At 38.5% G+C, this 15,477-nt stretch overlaps 1 protein-coding gene across 1 annotated transcript in view; it reads right to left on the reverse strand.

Annotated features, from left to right (window-relative positions):
- Window positions 1-15,477, reverse strand: part of LOC101838884 (zinc finger protein 883-like) — a 109,916-nt gene that overhangs the window by 11,836 nt on the left and 82,603 nt on the right. The window contains exon 2 of the mRNA XM_040737545.1: window positions 4,986-5,112. Coding sequence (XP_040593479.1) covers window positions 4,986-5,112 — 127 coding nt within the window. The remainder of the gene's footprint in view (window positions 1-4,985; window positions 5,113-15,477) is intronic.

The following is a 15,477-nucleotide window of genomic DNA, read 5'->3' on the forward strand; positions in this document are numbered from 1 at the left end:
CACTCAGGATGGTTTCTTCCAGTGCTATCCATTTCCCTGCGAATTTCAAGATTCCATTGTTTTTTTCTGCTGAGTAATACTCCATTGTGTAAATGTACCACATTTTCTCTATCCACTCTTCAGTTGAGGGGCATCTAGGTTGCTTCCAGGTTCTGGCTATTACAAACAATGCTGCTATGAACATAGTGGAGCAGATGCCCTTGTTGTATGAACCTGCCTCATTTGGATAAATGCCTAAGAGTGGAATTGCTGGGTCTAGTGGTAGATTAATTCCCATTTTCCTGAGGAATCTCCATACTGATTTCCAAAGAGGCTGTATGAGTCGGCATTCCCACCAGCAGTGGAGGAGTGTTCCTCTCTCTCCACATCCCCTCCAGCATAAATTGTCTTCGGTGTTTTTGATTCTAGCCATTCTGACAGGAGTAAGATGGTATCTCAGAGTTGTTTTGATTTGCATTTCCCTGATGGCTAAGGATGTTGAACACTTTCTTAAGTGTCTCTTGGCCATTTTAGCCTCCTCTACAGAGAATTCTCTATTTAGCTCTGTACCCCACCTTTCAAGTGGATCCTTTGGTGTTTTGGAGACTTGTTTCTTGAGTTCTTTGTAAATTTTGGAGATTAGCCCTCTGTCAGATGTAGGGTTAGTGAATATCTTTTCCCATTCTGTGGCCTGCCTTTTTGTCTTTTTGATTGTGTCCTTTGCCTTACAGAAGCTTTTTAGTTTCAGAAGGTCCCATTTGTTAATTGTTGATCTCAGTGCCTGTGCCACTGGTGTTATGTTTAGGAAGTGGTCTCCTGTACCAACTCGTTGAAGAGTATCTCCCACTTTCTCTTCTAAAAGTTTCGGTGTGGCTGGATGTATGTTGAGATCTTTGATCCATTTGGACTTAAGTTTTGTACAAGGCGATAAACATGGATCTATCTGCAGTCTTCTGCATACCACTACCCAGTTATGCCAGCACCATTTGTTGAAGATGCTTTCTTTTTTCCACTGTACAGTTTTAGCTTCTTTGTCAAAAATCAGGTGTTCATAGGTGTGTGGGTTAAAATTAGGGCTTTCGATTCGGTTCCATTTGGTCTACCTGCCTATTTTTGTGCCAATACCAAGCTGTTTTCAGGACTATAGCTCTATAATAGAGCTTGAAGTCAGGTATGGTGATGCCTCCTGAAGTTCCTTTATTGTATAGGGATGTTTTGGCTATCCTGGGCCTTTTGTTTTTCCATATAAAGTTGATTAATGTTCTTTCCAGGTCCTTGAAGAATTGTGATGGAATTTTGATAGGGATTGCATTGAATCTATAGACTGCTTTTGGCAAGATTGCCATTTTTATTATGTTGATCCTACCAATCCAAGAGCATGGGAGATCTTTCCATTTTCTGGTATCTTCTTTGATTTCTTTCTTCAAAGACACAAAGTTCTTGATATACAGGTCTTTCACTTCCTTGGTTAACATTATCCCCAGATATTTGATGCTGTTTTTGGCTATTGTAAAAGGTGATGTTTCTCTGATTTCTTTCTCAGTCACTTCATCATCTGTATATAATAGGGCCACTGATTTTTTTGAGTTTACCTTGTATCCTGCCACATTGCTGAAGGTGTTTATCAGCTCTAGGAGTAACCTTGCGGAGTTTTTTGGGTCACTTATGTAAACTATCATATCATCTGCAAATAATGAAAGTTTGACTTCTTCTTTTCCTATTTGTATCCCCTTTATCTCCTTTTGTTGTCTTATTGCTGTAGCTAGAACTTCAAGTACAATATTGAAGAGATATGGAGAGAGTGGACAGCCTTGTCTTGTTCCTGATTTTAGAGGAATTGCTTTGAGTTTCTCTCCATTTAGTTTGATGTTAGCTGTTGGTTTACTGTATATTGCTTTTATTATATTCAGGTACGTTCCTGTTATCCCTGATCTCTCTAGGACCTTTATCATGAAGGGGTGCTGGATTTTGTCAAAGGCTTTTTCAGCATCTAGTGAGATGATCATGTGGTTTTTCTTTCGCAGATTGTTAATATGGTGGATTACATTGATAGATTTTCTAATGTTGAACCATCCCTGCATTCCTGGAATGAAGCCTACTTGATCATGGTGGATGATTTTTCTGATGTGTTCTTGAATCCGGTTTGCAAGTATTTTATTGAGTATTTTTGCATCAATGTTCATGAGGGAAATTGGTCTATAGTTCTCTTTCTTAGTTGTGTCTTTGTGTGGCTTGGGTATCAAGGTAATTGTAGCCTCGTAGAAAGAGTTTGGCAGTGAGCCTCCTGCTTCTATAGTGTGGAATACTTTGACGAGTATTGGAATGAGCTCTTCTTTGAATTTCTGGTAGAATTCTGCACTGAAGCCATCTGGGCCTGGGCTTTTTTTGTTTGGGAGACTTTTGATGACTGCTTCTATTTCATTAGGGGTTATAGGTCTGTTTAGAGAACTATGAATCTTTAAAGAAAGAAATTTTAGAAGACCTCAGAAAATGGAAATATATCCCATGCTCTTGGATAGGTAGGATCAATGTAGTAAAAATGACAATCGTGCCAAAAGCAATCTACAGATTCAATGCAATCACTATTAAAGTCCCAGCACAATTCTTCACAGACCTGGAAAGAACAATAATCAATTTTGTATGGAAAAACAAAAGACCCAGGATGGCCAAAACAACCCTGTTCAACAAGGCAACATCTGGAGGCATCATCATCCCTGATTTCAAACTCTACTATAGAGCTATAGTCCTGAAAACAGCTTTGTATTGGCACAAAAATAGATAGGTAGACCAATGGAATCGAATTGAAAACCCTGATATTAACCCACACAATTATGAACATCTGATCTTTGACAAAGAAGCTTAAAATATAGAATGGAAAAAAGAAAGCATCTTCAACAAATGGTGCTGGCATTACTGAAGGGTGGCATATAGAAGAATGCAGATCGATCCATGTTTATCGCCATTCTTTAAGTCCAACTGGATCAAAGACCTCAACATAAATACAGCCACACTGAAACTCTTAGAAGAGAAAGAGGGTGGTACCGTTGAATGAATTGGTACAGGAGACAGCTTCCTGAACATAACACCACTAGCACAGACAGTGAGATCAACAATTAATGAATGGGACCTCCTGAAACTGAGAAGCTTCTGTAAGGCAAAGGATACAGTCAGCAAGACAAAAAGGCAGTCCACAGAATAGGAAAAAATATTCCCTAACCAGGCATCTGACAGAGGTCTGATCTCCAAAATTTATAAAAACCACAAGAAGCAAGTCTCCAAAACACCATAGGATCCAATTAAAAAGTGGGCTGGAGAACTAAATAGAGAATTTTCAATAGAGGAATCTAAAATTGGTGAGAGGAACTTGAGAATGTGTTCAACATCCTTTGTGATCTGGGAAATGCAAATCAAAACAACTCTGAGATACTACCTCACTCCTGTCAATATGGCTAAAAACAACACCAACGACAATTAATGCTGGAGAGGATGGGCTAAAAGGGGTACACTCCTCCATTGCTGGTGGGAGTGAAAACTGGTTCAGCCACTATGGAAATCAGTATGGAGATTCCTCAAAAAAATGGGAATAAACCTACCACAAGACCCAGCAACACCACTCTTAGGCATATATCCATAAGATGCCCATTCATACAACAAGGTTGTCTGTTCCACTATGTTCATAGCAGCATTATTTGTAATAGCCAGATCTTGGAAGCAACCTAGATGCCCCTCACCAGTAAAGTCGATAGAGAAAATATGGTACATTTACACAATGGAGTACTATTAAGCTGAAAAAAACAATGGAATCCTGAGATTTGCATGCAAATGTATGACACTAGAAGAAACCATCCTGAGTGAGGTAACGCAGTCACAAAAATAGAAACATGGCATGTACTCTCTCATATATGGAATTTAGACATAGATCTGTGGAGGGCCAGCCTACAATCCCATGGCCAGAGAGTCTGGGAGACAGAACCTTCATTCAGTGGCTGATGGAAGAAGAGGCAGACTCCCATGGCTAAGCACTGAGCTGAACTCAAGAAAGCCAGTAACAAAGAGGGGGGACTTATGACCAAAGGGATTAGACTGGGCTGGTTTAACCCCCACAAACAGCAGACCTGAAAAAGGTTAACACTTGAATCCCAGGCTGATGCCTAGGAATCCAGCATGGGACTGATCAAGACCCCCTGAATGGGGGTGTCAGTGAGGAGGCCTAGGTAATCTATTGAGCCTTGGGCAATAGATCAGTATTTATCCCGAGTATACATATGGACTTTGGTCTCTGATCCAACAATGTGAGATGCACTCTCAACCTGAACCCTTGGGGAAGTTCTAGGCTCTGGTCTTGATGAAATAACAGACTATGGACACCCCCAATGAGGGCCTCACCTTCCCTGGGGAAATGAGGGGATATTGGTGGGGATGGGCAGAGGGCATGAGAGGAGTGGAGGGAAAGGGAGAGGGACCTGGAACTGACTTGTGAAGCAATCTTGTTTCTAATTTAAATTTAAATTTAAAAATAAATAATAAAAAAGAAACATTTGATCCTTTTTGGACATAACATTGAAAGCATATTAGTTTCTAAGAAATAGTTTTCTAATAAATGACTGTGCTGATTAAATGAGGAGTTTAAGTTTCCAAACTTGCTAATTCCCATCTCCTGATATTTTAAAATATTCATAAACACATTTGTTGGGATTGTATACCTTGAGTTACATTTCAAATTATTGCTGAATATCAATTCATGTATGTTGTGAGAAATTAAGATGCAGATCAACATATAATCTACAAAAATTCTGAAAGGTAAAACATACTATAAATGATTTGAGGATACTTGTCAAAACCAGGACAGGTGAATATAATATCGATATAAGGTTACATAAATTGTTGTGAAATACAAGTTTGTTTTATTATATTAGCATATTGATGTCAAGATAATAATACAGATATAGATGCAAACCATACCTGCATGGAATAAACAAGAAATCATGAAAGAAAAATACACTCACCCACAGAGACCAAGTTGCTGTAGTTCTCCAACATGACGTCCCGATACAAAGCTTTCTGTGCAGAATCCAAGCATTTCCATTCCCCATGAGAGAAGTCTATGGCCACATCTTCGAATGTCAATATGCCCTGTCATGAATGATAACAGTTTTAACATTTACCCAGCTACAAATTTTTTTACTTCACCTAAGGAAATATGAGTAACTTATACAAATGGATATATTTTTATATAAGCATTAAAATACAATATACTCTAAATTACAGTGTATATGAAGAAATATGTATCCTGGATATATGAAAGGTCAAGTAACATGAGACCAGCATAGGTGTTAGATTCACTGATTGTAATGGAATGTGAGCATGAGGCAAATTATCTTCATGTGATATGGTTGTTAGTAGAACAGTTGGGTGCAGAGATATAATGTGCATCAATGCAGCAATAGCTGTATATACAGCCTACCTCAGGATGGAGAGCAGGAGTTAGAACTGCCATATCCAAAGAAAGAGGAGAGACTCTTCCTGTGCATGGCTCTATGACATCAGTGGGAAAGACCAGGAAAGGACTGAGTCCTACACCTTTGCAATGACACCACGGGTGCAGGGTGCTGGAGAGAGACTGGCTTCTAAGGCTGATTACATGCTTGGTACACTGTGGGTAACAGAGAAGGTAAAAGTGCAGGTGGGAGATTGAGTAGATGATGCATGGCAGGAAACTCCGAAATTTACTCCCCTGAAGCTTCTGGCTTTTGTCACTGCTTTAAGAGAACAAGAACAGTATGAGAACTGACATAACTGCTCTTACTCAGCACAATTGTACCATTGAATCAACAACAACTAAAGATATTGATTAAACTGCTCTGCAGATTGCAATCCCACATGTCTGCTTTTCTAGATTTGACCTCATGTTACAAACTATAACTTGCCCTTCAACAGATTGTGCATGAAGCATCATAAGGAAAGATAGAAATAAAAACACCCCAACAACAGCATGCTCTGATTGAAAGTGTAATGTTTTATGGTAATTTCCATGTTCTCCATATCTCATTAAAATTCTCTAACACATTCACTAGTATACACACATACATTAATTATTTTCTGTTCCTCTGTACATTGTTATATTTTTTACTTAGGTTTTATGGCTTTTCTGCATTTACCTTTTATTTGTACTCTGTAAACCATGTACTTTCACTTCCATTCATGCATTATGTCTTCTGTCCCTCTTTCCCATCCTCAAGGCTCTTGTTCCAGCTGTGCCCTCCAATAGCTTTGGTAATATTAAACACTGCAGACACTTAGTATATACCTATGATTTGTTTTTATCTATATTCTTTCTTGACTTAAAATAAGTTGTTTTAATAATGATTTCTGACATCAAATGATCTTCCATTATGTTATTATACATCACTTTTAAGGCATACTATACTCTCTTTTTTATTTCATCAATTCAAAGTTAAAGAAACAAATGTGAGGCTTTAAAATTTTTATTCATTGTTTATGATTTTTATAAATGAAAATATAAACTTCTGAATAAAACCTAGGTTGCTGAGTAGTCATTTTGGAAAGCTCAGCCGAGTAGGACATCTTTATCACCAACAAAATATAGGGCAATTGTAAGAGAGATATCAGAAAACTTACAAGAACCAGAGAAGTTGGAGGACTAACTGTAAATTCGGTGTCCTGGATATGAGACAGCCAATACAAATATGAACTTAAAGCAACAGAACTCTCAGATGGAATCAATGTGACACATTTTTATTTCTTTTCAATAGTTGAGGCCTGAGATAGACTCTACAGGAAATGGTTGCCAGCAAGTCTCAGTATCCAACTGTCACAATGAAAATCTCAGTGAATTACAGCATCAATTACGTGAGATTATGTGCCCTGTTGAAAGTGAACTGGGAAGAACAGAACAAAGTCCCCAGTCTGTAAAAAAAAATAGGTATATAAAAACACAGTCATGAGGCTGATAAGAAGAAAAGACAAGCAAAGGGCACTGGAAATGAACTACTTATGGAAGATAAAGAGAAGCAGAGAAGAAAGAAATGAGTGCAATGCACATACATAACCTTTGTAGAAGAAACCAAGCACAGCCACTGAGCAAAGACATACTTGCCACAGAAACAGTAATGCATTTTTGTGACACTTTCTATGAGTGTTTGTTTCAGGGAAGATGACTTGCTCCACTATCTCTTAGAATCTCTCTATAGGGCTTGTGTTAAAGGTAACCAAACTCAGTTTGCCTGTTACAGGCACACTCTTAATCTACAGAGCCTCAGAGAGCAGTAGAGAACTCACTCCTGTCAGGCAGCTCAAGACCTAATCTAGTCTGCTGAGATGAAAAAGTTTTATCTTCCTCTTGGAGAACTGAGGTTGTCTGCTCTGTTTTCATGATCTGCAGTGAGGTTCTGTTCCACCCCACCCTGGCAGAGTAGAAACTGAGAAACAAGAGCTGAACTCACTGTTAGTCAGGAACCCTTAAGATGGACTATGACCCTCACTTTGTTTTTACTGCCAGTGTTCATGAACTCACTGGAGATGCTAATTAGATGATGGGCAGATGTAGGCTGGGGATGAAGCACAAGTGAAAGTCATTTCATCAAATGACACCGGGGTCCTGAATGACAGAATGGGCTGAGATTTTTGGGAGATGTTATCCCTAAGAATGCCTTGTGCATATGAATCACTTCGCGTCAATGTCACCATGCAGTAATTTGTGATTTTGAAGTTTGGAGTGAAACACGGACATATGGCTCATTTTACTGGAAAAGAAAATCTAATGTGGCCCCAACCTGATACACTGGTTCTACAAGCATGTAGAAAATGATCACAGTGTGTTGTGATAAATTCTTATGGAATCTTCCTATATAATCTGAGATATCAGTGAAGTACATACCAGCCTCACATGGGAATCAAAATAGGAATCAAAATTCCCATTTTGATTCTCCTGTTAGGGTGCATCATTTAACTTCAACAAATTTCACATAGAAGAGGTAAGTATGAAAGATGAGAGGACTTAGAAAATTGTGCACAAATAACTTAGAATGAGTTATTTCATGCTACATCAGGGGTTTTGCACATAAAATGATTTTACATGTGTATATATTCCTGGTGAACAACTCAAGAAATTATCATATATGACTCTAAGTCTTATCAGTTTTTCTTCATATTTTCACAACTACATATTTATACATTAACATGTTTATACCATAGTACATATGTGTTAGATCAATATGGATATCAACAAGAAAAATTGATAATATTCATCCTCTTTCTCAGGTTCATAGTTTATCTTAAACCTCTCACCTATGAAGATCCCATTTCCTTTTTATGAATTTTATTTAAATTAGAAACAACAGAAACTAGGAAAACAATACAACGAATCAATGTAACCAAGAGTTGGTTCTTTGAGAAAATCAACAAGATAGTCAAACCTTTATCCAAACTCACCAAATGGCAGAATATGAACATGTAAAATCAGAAATGAAAAGGGGGACATAAAAAAGAACATTGAGGAAATCCAGGCAATCATCAGGTCATACTTTCAAAACCTGTACTCCAAAAAATTCAAAAATTTAAAGGAAATGAAAGACTTCCTGGATAGATATCACCTGCCAAAATTAAACCAAGAAGATATAAGCAATTTCAATACAGTTATGACACCTAAGGAAATAGAAGCAGTCATCAAAAGTCTCCAAACAAAAACAAGCCCAGGGCCAGAGGGCTTCAGTGCAGAATTTTACCAGAAATTCAAAGAACAGCATATACCAATTATTCTCAAAGTATTCCATGCAAAACAAGCAAAGGGTCTTTGGAAACTCCTTTTACAAGTTTTCAATAATATTGATATGCAAGCCGCACAAAGACACAACTAAGAAACAGAACTTCAGGCCAATTTCCCACATAAACATTGATGTAAAAATACTCAATAACATACTGTCAAATCAGATCCAAGAACACATCAGAAAACCCATCCCCCATAATCAAATAGGCTTCATTCCAGGGATTCAGAGATAGTTCAACACACGAAAATCTATCAATGTAATACACCATATAAACAAGCTGAGAAACAAAAATCAAAAGAAAATCTCATTATTTGCCCGAAAAGCCTTTGACAAAAATACAACACCCCCACATGATAAAGGTCTTGGAGAGATCTGGGATAATAGGAACATACCTAAACATAATAAAAGCTGTATACACCAAACCAAGAGCCAACATCAAACTAAATGGACAGATACTCAATGCAATTCCTCTAAAATCAGGAACAAGACAAGGCAGGCACCTCTCCCCCATACTTCTTCAATATTGTACTGTAAGTTCTAGCTAGAGCAATATGACAAAAAAAGGAGATCAAGGGGATACAAATTGGAAAGGAAGATGTCAAACATTCACTATTTGCAGCTGATATGACAGTTTACCTAAGTGACCCAAAGAACTCTACCAGGGAACACGTACAGCTGATTATCAACTTCAGCAAAGTGGCAGGATACAAGATCAACTCAAGAACATCGGGAGCCCAACTATATACAGGCAATAAGAGGGCTAAGAAGGAAATCAGAAAAACATCACACTTTACCATTGCCACAAACAACATAAAATACTGTGGGGTAACGCTAACCAAACAAGTGAAAGACATGTATCACAAGAACTTTGAGCCTTTAAAGAAAGAAAATTAAAGAAGACACCAGAAAATGGAAAGATCTCCCATGCTCATGGATAGGTAGAATCAATGTATTAAAAATGGCAATCCTTCCAAAAGCAATCTACAGAAACAATGCAATCCCCATCAAAGTTGGAACACAATAGTGTCAGTCTGCACTTCCACTGACAGAGAGTTTGGGAAACAAGAAAGAATCTAAGAGAGATATGCATGGTACCCCAGAGAAGAGGAATGAGGCAAGATCTTCTGAACAGATGGGGAACACGGTGAGGAGTGGGGGTACTGGGAGCTGGGAAGAAGAGAGGTAAAGAAGAGGAAGAGGGAGTAGGTCATGGAAGAACAGGAAGTTGAGTGGGGAGTAGGATAGGGGGAAGAGGGAATCATAGTTTATAATACAGAGCTGTCACCAGTGAGACCTCTAGTGATCTAAAGGGATGATACCAACCAGCAAGCTAAGCAGTAGTGGAGAGACTACCTTAAGTGTCCATTCCTGATAATGAACTTGATGTCTATAGCCATCCCTGAACCTTCATCCAGTGACTGATGGAAGCAGAGGCAAACATCCACAGTTAAACACTGAACTGAACCCATGGAACCCAAGTGACAAAGAGATAGGAACGATGAGCAAATTGTCAAAGAATGGGCTGGCAAAACCAGTAGAGACAGCTGATCTGATCAACTCGAGCTGTTCAACCCTAGACTGACAGCTGGTAGGCCAGCATGGGACTGATCCAAGCCCCCTGAGTGTGAGAGTCAGTGAGGAGGCCTGGGCAACCTATAGGGCTCTGGGCAGTGGATCAGTGTTTATCTCTTGCATACAAATGGACTTTGTGTGTCCATAACAGAAAGAGGGATGCTCTCTCAGCCTGGACTGTTAGGGGAGTGCCTGGACCCTGCCCTGATTGAAAAGACAGACTGTAGATATCCCCTATGTGGAAGATGGGAGGCCTGGATGAATGGTTGGGTGTGTAGGAGGAGGGGAGGAAGAGGGAACTGGGATTGACATGTGAAGCATGCTATTTGAAATTAAAGTAATTAAAAAAGAAAATAAATTAGAAAAAATCTTATTTTTCATATCAATCCCAGTTCCATCTCCCACCCATCCTTCCATGCCCCTCACCAACCCCTCATCCCATACCATTTATTTATTACAGATATTTAATCCCAGCACATAAGCCTGGAACACAGCATGGGACTGATCAAGACCCCTGAATGTGGGAGTCAGTGAGGAGGCCTAGGTACTCTATTGAGACTTGGCCAGTAGATCAGTACTCATCCCGAGTATACACACGGACTTTGGACTCCCATCCAACAATGTGAGATACACTCTCACCCTGAACTCTTGAGGGAGGGTCTAGGCCTGCCGTGTATGAAATGACAGACTATGGACACCCCCATGGAGGGCCTCACCCTCCCTGGGGAAATGAGGGGATAATGGGGGGCTTGGAGGGAGGGCACAGGAGGAGGGGAGGGAAAGGGAGAGGGACCTGGAACTGACTTGTGAAGCAACCATGTTTCTATTCTAAATTTAAACTAAAAAATAAAAAAGAAAAATTAAAGTAATTAAAAAAGAAAATAAACAAATAAATTAGTAACAATCTTATTTTTCATATCAATCCCAGTTCCATCTCCCTCCCATCCTACCATGCCCCCCACCAACCGCCCATCCCATACTAATTCCTTATTACATATATTTAATCCCTTAGAGATTCATCAAATGAGGCAACAAAACATGTCACATTAAAGATAAATGCTAACTCATCTATAATGATTTGGTGCATTAAGGACTGAAATAAGGGCATAAATCACTTACTTCCTCTTGGAACCCATGGACCAAGATCTACCACAAATATGAATTGTCTCCATCACTCCCCAAACGCCTTTCATCTTCTCTTGTCTGACACATAAGCAGAATCTATACGTATTTGAAGACTGTCTTGTGACTCTGTCCTTGTGTCTGTGTCTGTATCTGTTCCTAACAAAAGGGTTCTGCTATTTCTAATAATGAACAGGACAGAAAACATCACACAAAAAAGTAATGATGGATTTTTTTACAGAAATCATTAACATCATTTCTAAGGGATTAAGTCACTGAATCCAACAAACCAAACCAGGCCCAGATGACAATCAATAAAATTCCACTGTTCATCAAGGAAAATATCTTTGTTGTATTTAGCATATATTGTGACAAAAATATTTCTTTTGGTTTTACAAGACAGGGTTCTGTGTATTGTTTTGGAGGCTGTTGGTCTAGCCAGGCCTCGAACTCACATAGATCTACCTGCCTCTCCCTCCCAAGTGCTGGAATTAAAGGCATGCACCACCACCACACGGAACGAAAAAAAACATAATTTAAATTTAATATTACAGCAGTACACTAACTTAGGTTAGAAAATGTGATTACCTGGTAAATCCAAGTCAAGCAAGATTGGTTGTTTTGCTATGAGAGCAGGATAAACGAGTGGGGGTCATGGATATGTTAACACCCTGGATTTAAGGTTATACTATTAATCTATATAGGAAAAAATACCTAGTACTGTAATAACATCAGATTCATTGCCCAAATGAACAGAATATGGACTCTTCATAAAAGCCCACACTACTAAAGCTACCTGATTTTTGAAAATGTGGCTTAAACACATATGGAACAATAAATGCATCTCTAATTATAGGTGCTGGTCAAGCCAGTTGCTGGAGAAAAAAGCCATCAATGTTATTACTGACATGCTGACCATGCCTGCTCCAATACCCAAAAAACAAATATAATCCTAATATTTACGGCTGTAAGGTTAGCTAGCGGCCAGTTCCATTCTCTGATCTTCAGACAGGGTTCATTTGTATAAGCAGCATATCACCACATAGCCGCCTTTTTCTCTAAAGTTTTTTGCAAAGTTATAACTAACATAAGAAAAACCAAATACAATAAGTACAATAAATGTATGCAATATATACAGGCAGTGAGCACATTAACAATGTCTACTCCATTACCATTAGACAAATTCAGAGAAACTATGCACTTGTCTATTCCTTCTTGATAAGTCCAAATCTTGTACCTAATTTACATTCCATACTAATTTGCATTATCAATTTATCTTTTACTATCTCTCAAACCTAATACACTTAATACATCTATAGTGAGTTTCTTTACTGATATGGTAATGAAGGAAAACTATTAGCTATACTATTTAGTCTTCAACTCCTACAGAAACCTGAGAAGGAAATAAAGTAAACTGAGTAAACAGGAAGTGTGAGCAAGCAACTTCCAAAAACATGAGAAATGGCAGGAACAGCTAGGGGGAAAAACTCCAAGATAATATGCATGAGTGTGGCCTCTAATAGATCAAGAAATAAAACAAAAAATTAAGTGGACAGGCATAGTAGTGCACAGCTTTAATCTCAGCACTGGGGAGGCAGAAAGAGGTGGATCTCTTTGAGGCAAGCCTGCTCTATGTAGAGAGACCATATCTCAAAAATACACTGCAACTAGAACAAAAGGACAAACTTTGTGCTCAGCAGGAAAACCATTCAGCAGACTGAAGACACACAGCACATACCAGACACCACCTACATAACTCATTGAACACAAAAAACCAGAGCTGATGTCTATGTAGAGCCTTTACCACAGCCTTAGGTGTTTTTACAGGAAGGTACTCATCATAATATCAATGAGAAAAATAAACAACAAGCCAGCCACAAACCCTTCTAAAATAGTGTCCTGAAACAAGGTGTGTTAGTGTTATGGTGGCACAAGTTTGTGAGAGTAACCAACCATCTTAAGGCACGCTCCACAAGACAGAATCCACACCTGACGCTACTGTAGTAATCAAGTAGTGTCATGACTAGATAGCCATGAACCTGGAGTACAACCAAACACTACCGTTCTATAAAAAATAGAAATGAAATTGCTCGTAAATGACATTCTACTGTATTCACTCTATTACACCCTTAGAGCAAATGTTTGCTCAGCCATTATCAGAGGGTTTTCCTCCTGCAGCAGATGGCAGGAGAATCATGGAGAGATAATTTGCAGAGAGGGAGAAAACTCAGAACACTAACACTTACATAGGATGTCTCCATCAAATGCCTCCCCTCGGGGCTAAAAGAACCCAGTGGAAGACAAGAAAGATGCAGTATAAGAGCCAAAGTGGATGCAGGATGCATACACATGCACGTATACACACACACACACACACACACACACACACACACACACACAATGCCTCCTACATCACAGGATTGAAGCACATATAAGCTAGCAGAGACTGAGGCAGCATACACAGGGAATACACAGTTCTGTACCAGATATGGTCCTAGAGCTGAAAGCAGAAATGGACACAAGCCACAATCCATAAGCTATAAATAGTCTCCCATTCGTAAACACTTGCAAATAAGATTTAGATTTCTTTGAGAAAGTGTCACTGGGAAAAGAAACTGTTCTTATAGATAGGCTTCATTCCAAGCCTTCAGGAAATCTACAGGATCTTTCAAGTTGCCTTGTCTCATAATGTGGTGTCACAACTGTACATTTTTTTTCTTTTCCAATATATATTTATTTTTCTTCTCTTCTTACCCTAGGTGTGTGTGTGCGTGTGTATCTAATATCTCATTGTAGTTTTATGTGATTCATAAGTGTGCAAACTAGTAGACTTCTGCATCTATATCAGTTACTTGTAGCTTTTATTGGGCTCTTTGCCTTCTGTTTGTCTGTTTTGTCCGATTATGGTGTGTTAGATTTTCTTTCATCTTATTATTTGCTATCTTATTTTATTTTCTTGCCTAAAGCCAGTTTGTTTTCCAATGAGAGACAGAAGAGAGGCATCAGGATGGGAGAGAAGATGGAGAGAGAGTGGGAGACGTAGAGTGAGAGGAAAGAACAAACAAGACATATTATGTGACAAAAAATATTTATTTCCATAAAAGGAAAAATTAAGAAAATGAACATTTTATTACATTCCTATTTTCTAAAATCCCCAAAGGAAAAAAAACACTGTTTCTGGGGGGAATGGTGGAGAGATCCGTTGACTCCAGTGCAAAGGTACAAATCAAAATAATTAGGGGAAATTTCACTTTCTGTGTAAGATATAATGGATTATACAGAGAACTCAGCAATGTTTCAGAATAGTTACTGCTTATAACATAAACCCAATGCAACCAAGAGATTAACAAGCTAGCCTGACTACACAAAGAAATACTATATACAAAGCCTGTAACTCGAAAGCAAAATAACAATCTCTGTAATGGTAGATGTTGTCACACAGAACCTAATGCAGGTGAATGAAGTCAGCACAAATACATTAAGAAAAACTGATGACAGCTGTCCACACACAGGCCCAGCATCATTGCTGTGATAGAGATTGTCTGTGAAAGAACTCAAGGAAACTACAATGTGAATAGATATCTACACACCATAAGTTTTATGATAAATATGAGCTACATATATCTGCCACACTCTGGATTCTAGTGTTTATATATGTAATTTATGTTTCCAGTAGAAAATGCCATTTCTAAATCTACTTTTTCATAACTATGGGAGTTATGCTAGGCAGAGTGTTCCCCACGATTGAATTGCACTTTCATAATACAGTGAACCAACAGAGTACTCAGATGGAATCTTTGCAATCCAAAGCAATCTTTCTAGGAATTGGGCATCCACAAGCTACCATATTCATATGTCACAATATATACCTTAGTGATGAATATCATCAATTCAATGAAAATGTATACTGGGTTAAAACAAACTGAAAAGGACAACGTGAAGAAAATATTTCACTGCATAAATAATGTGTATGTAAAAATTCAATCATAACTCTCAGAAGAAGCAATGACAAGAGACT

The sequence above is a fragment of the Mesocricetus auratus genome, unplaced genomic scaffold, assembly GCF_017639785.1.
Source record: "Mesocricetus auratus isolate SY011 unplaced genomic scaffold, BCM_Maur_2.0 Super-Scaffold_100676, whole genome shotgun sequence".
NCBI lineage: Eukaryota > Metazoa > Chordata > Mammalia > Rodentia > Cricetidae > Mesocricetus > Mesocricetus auratus.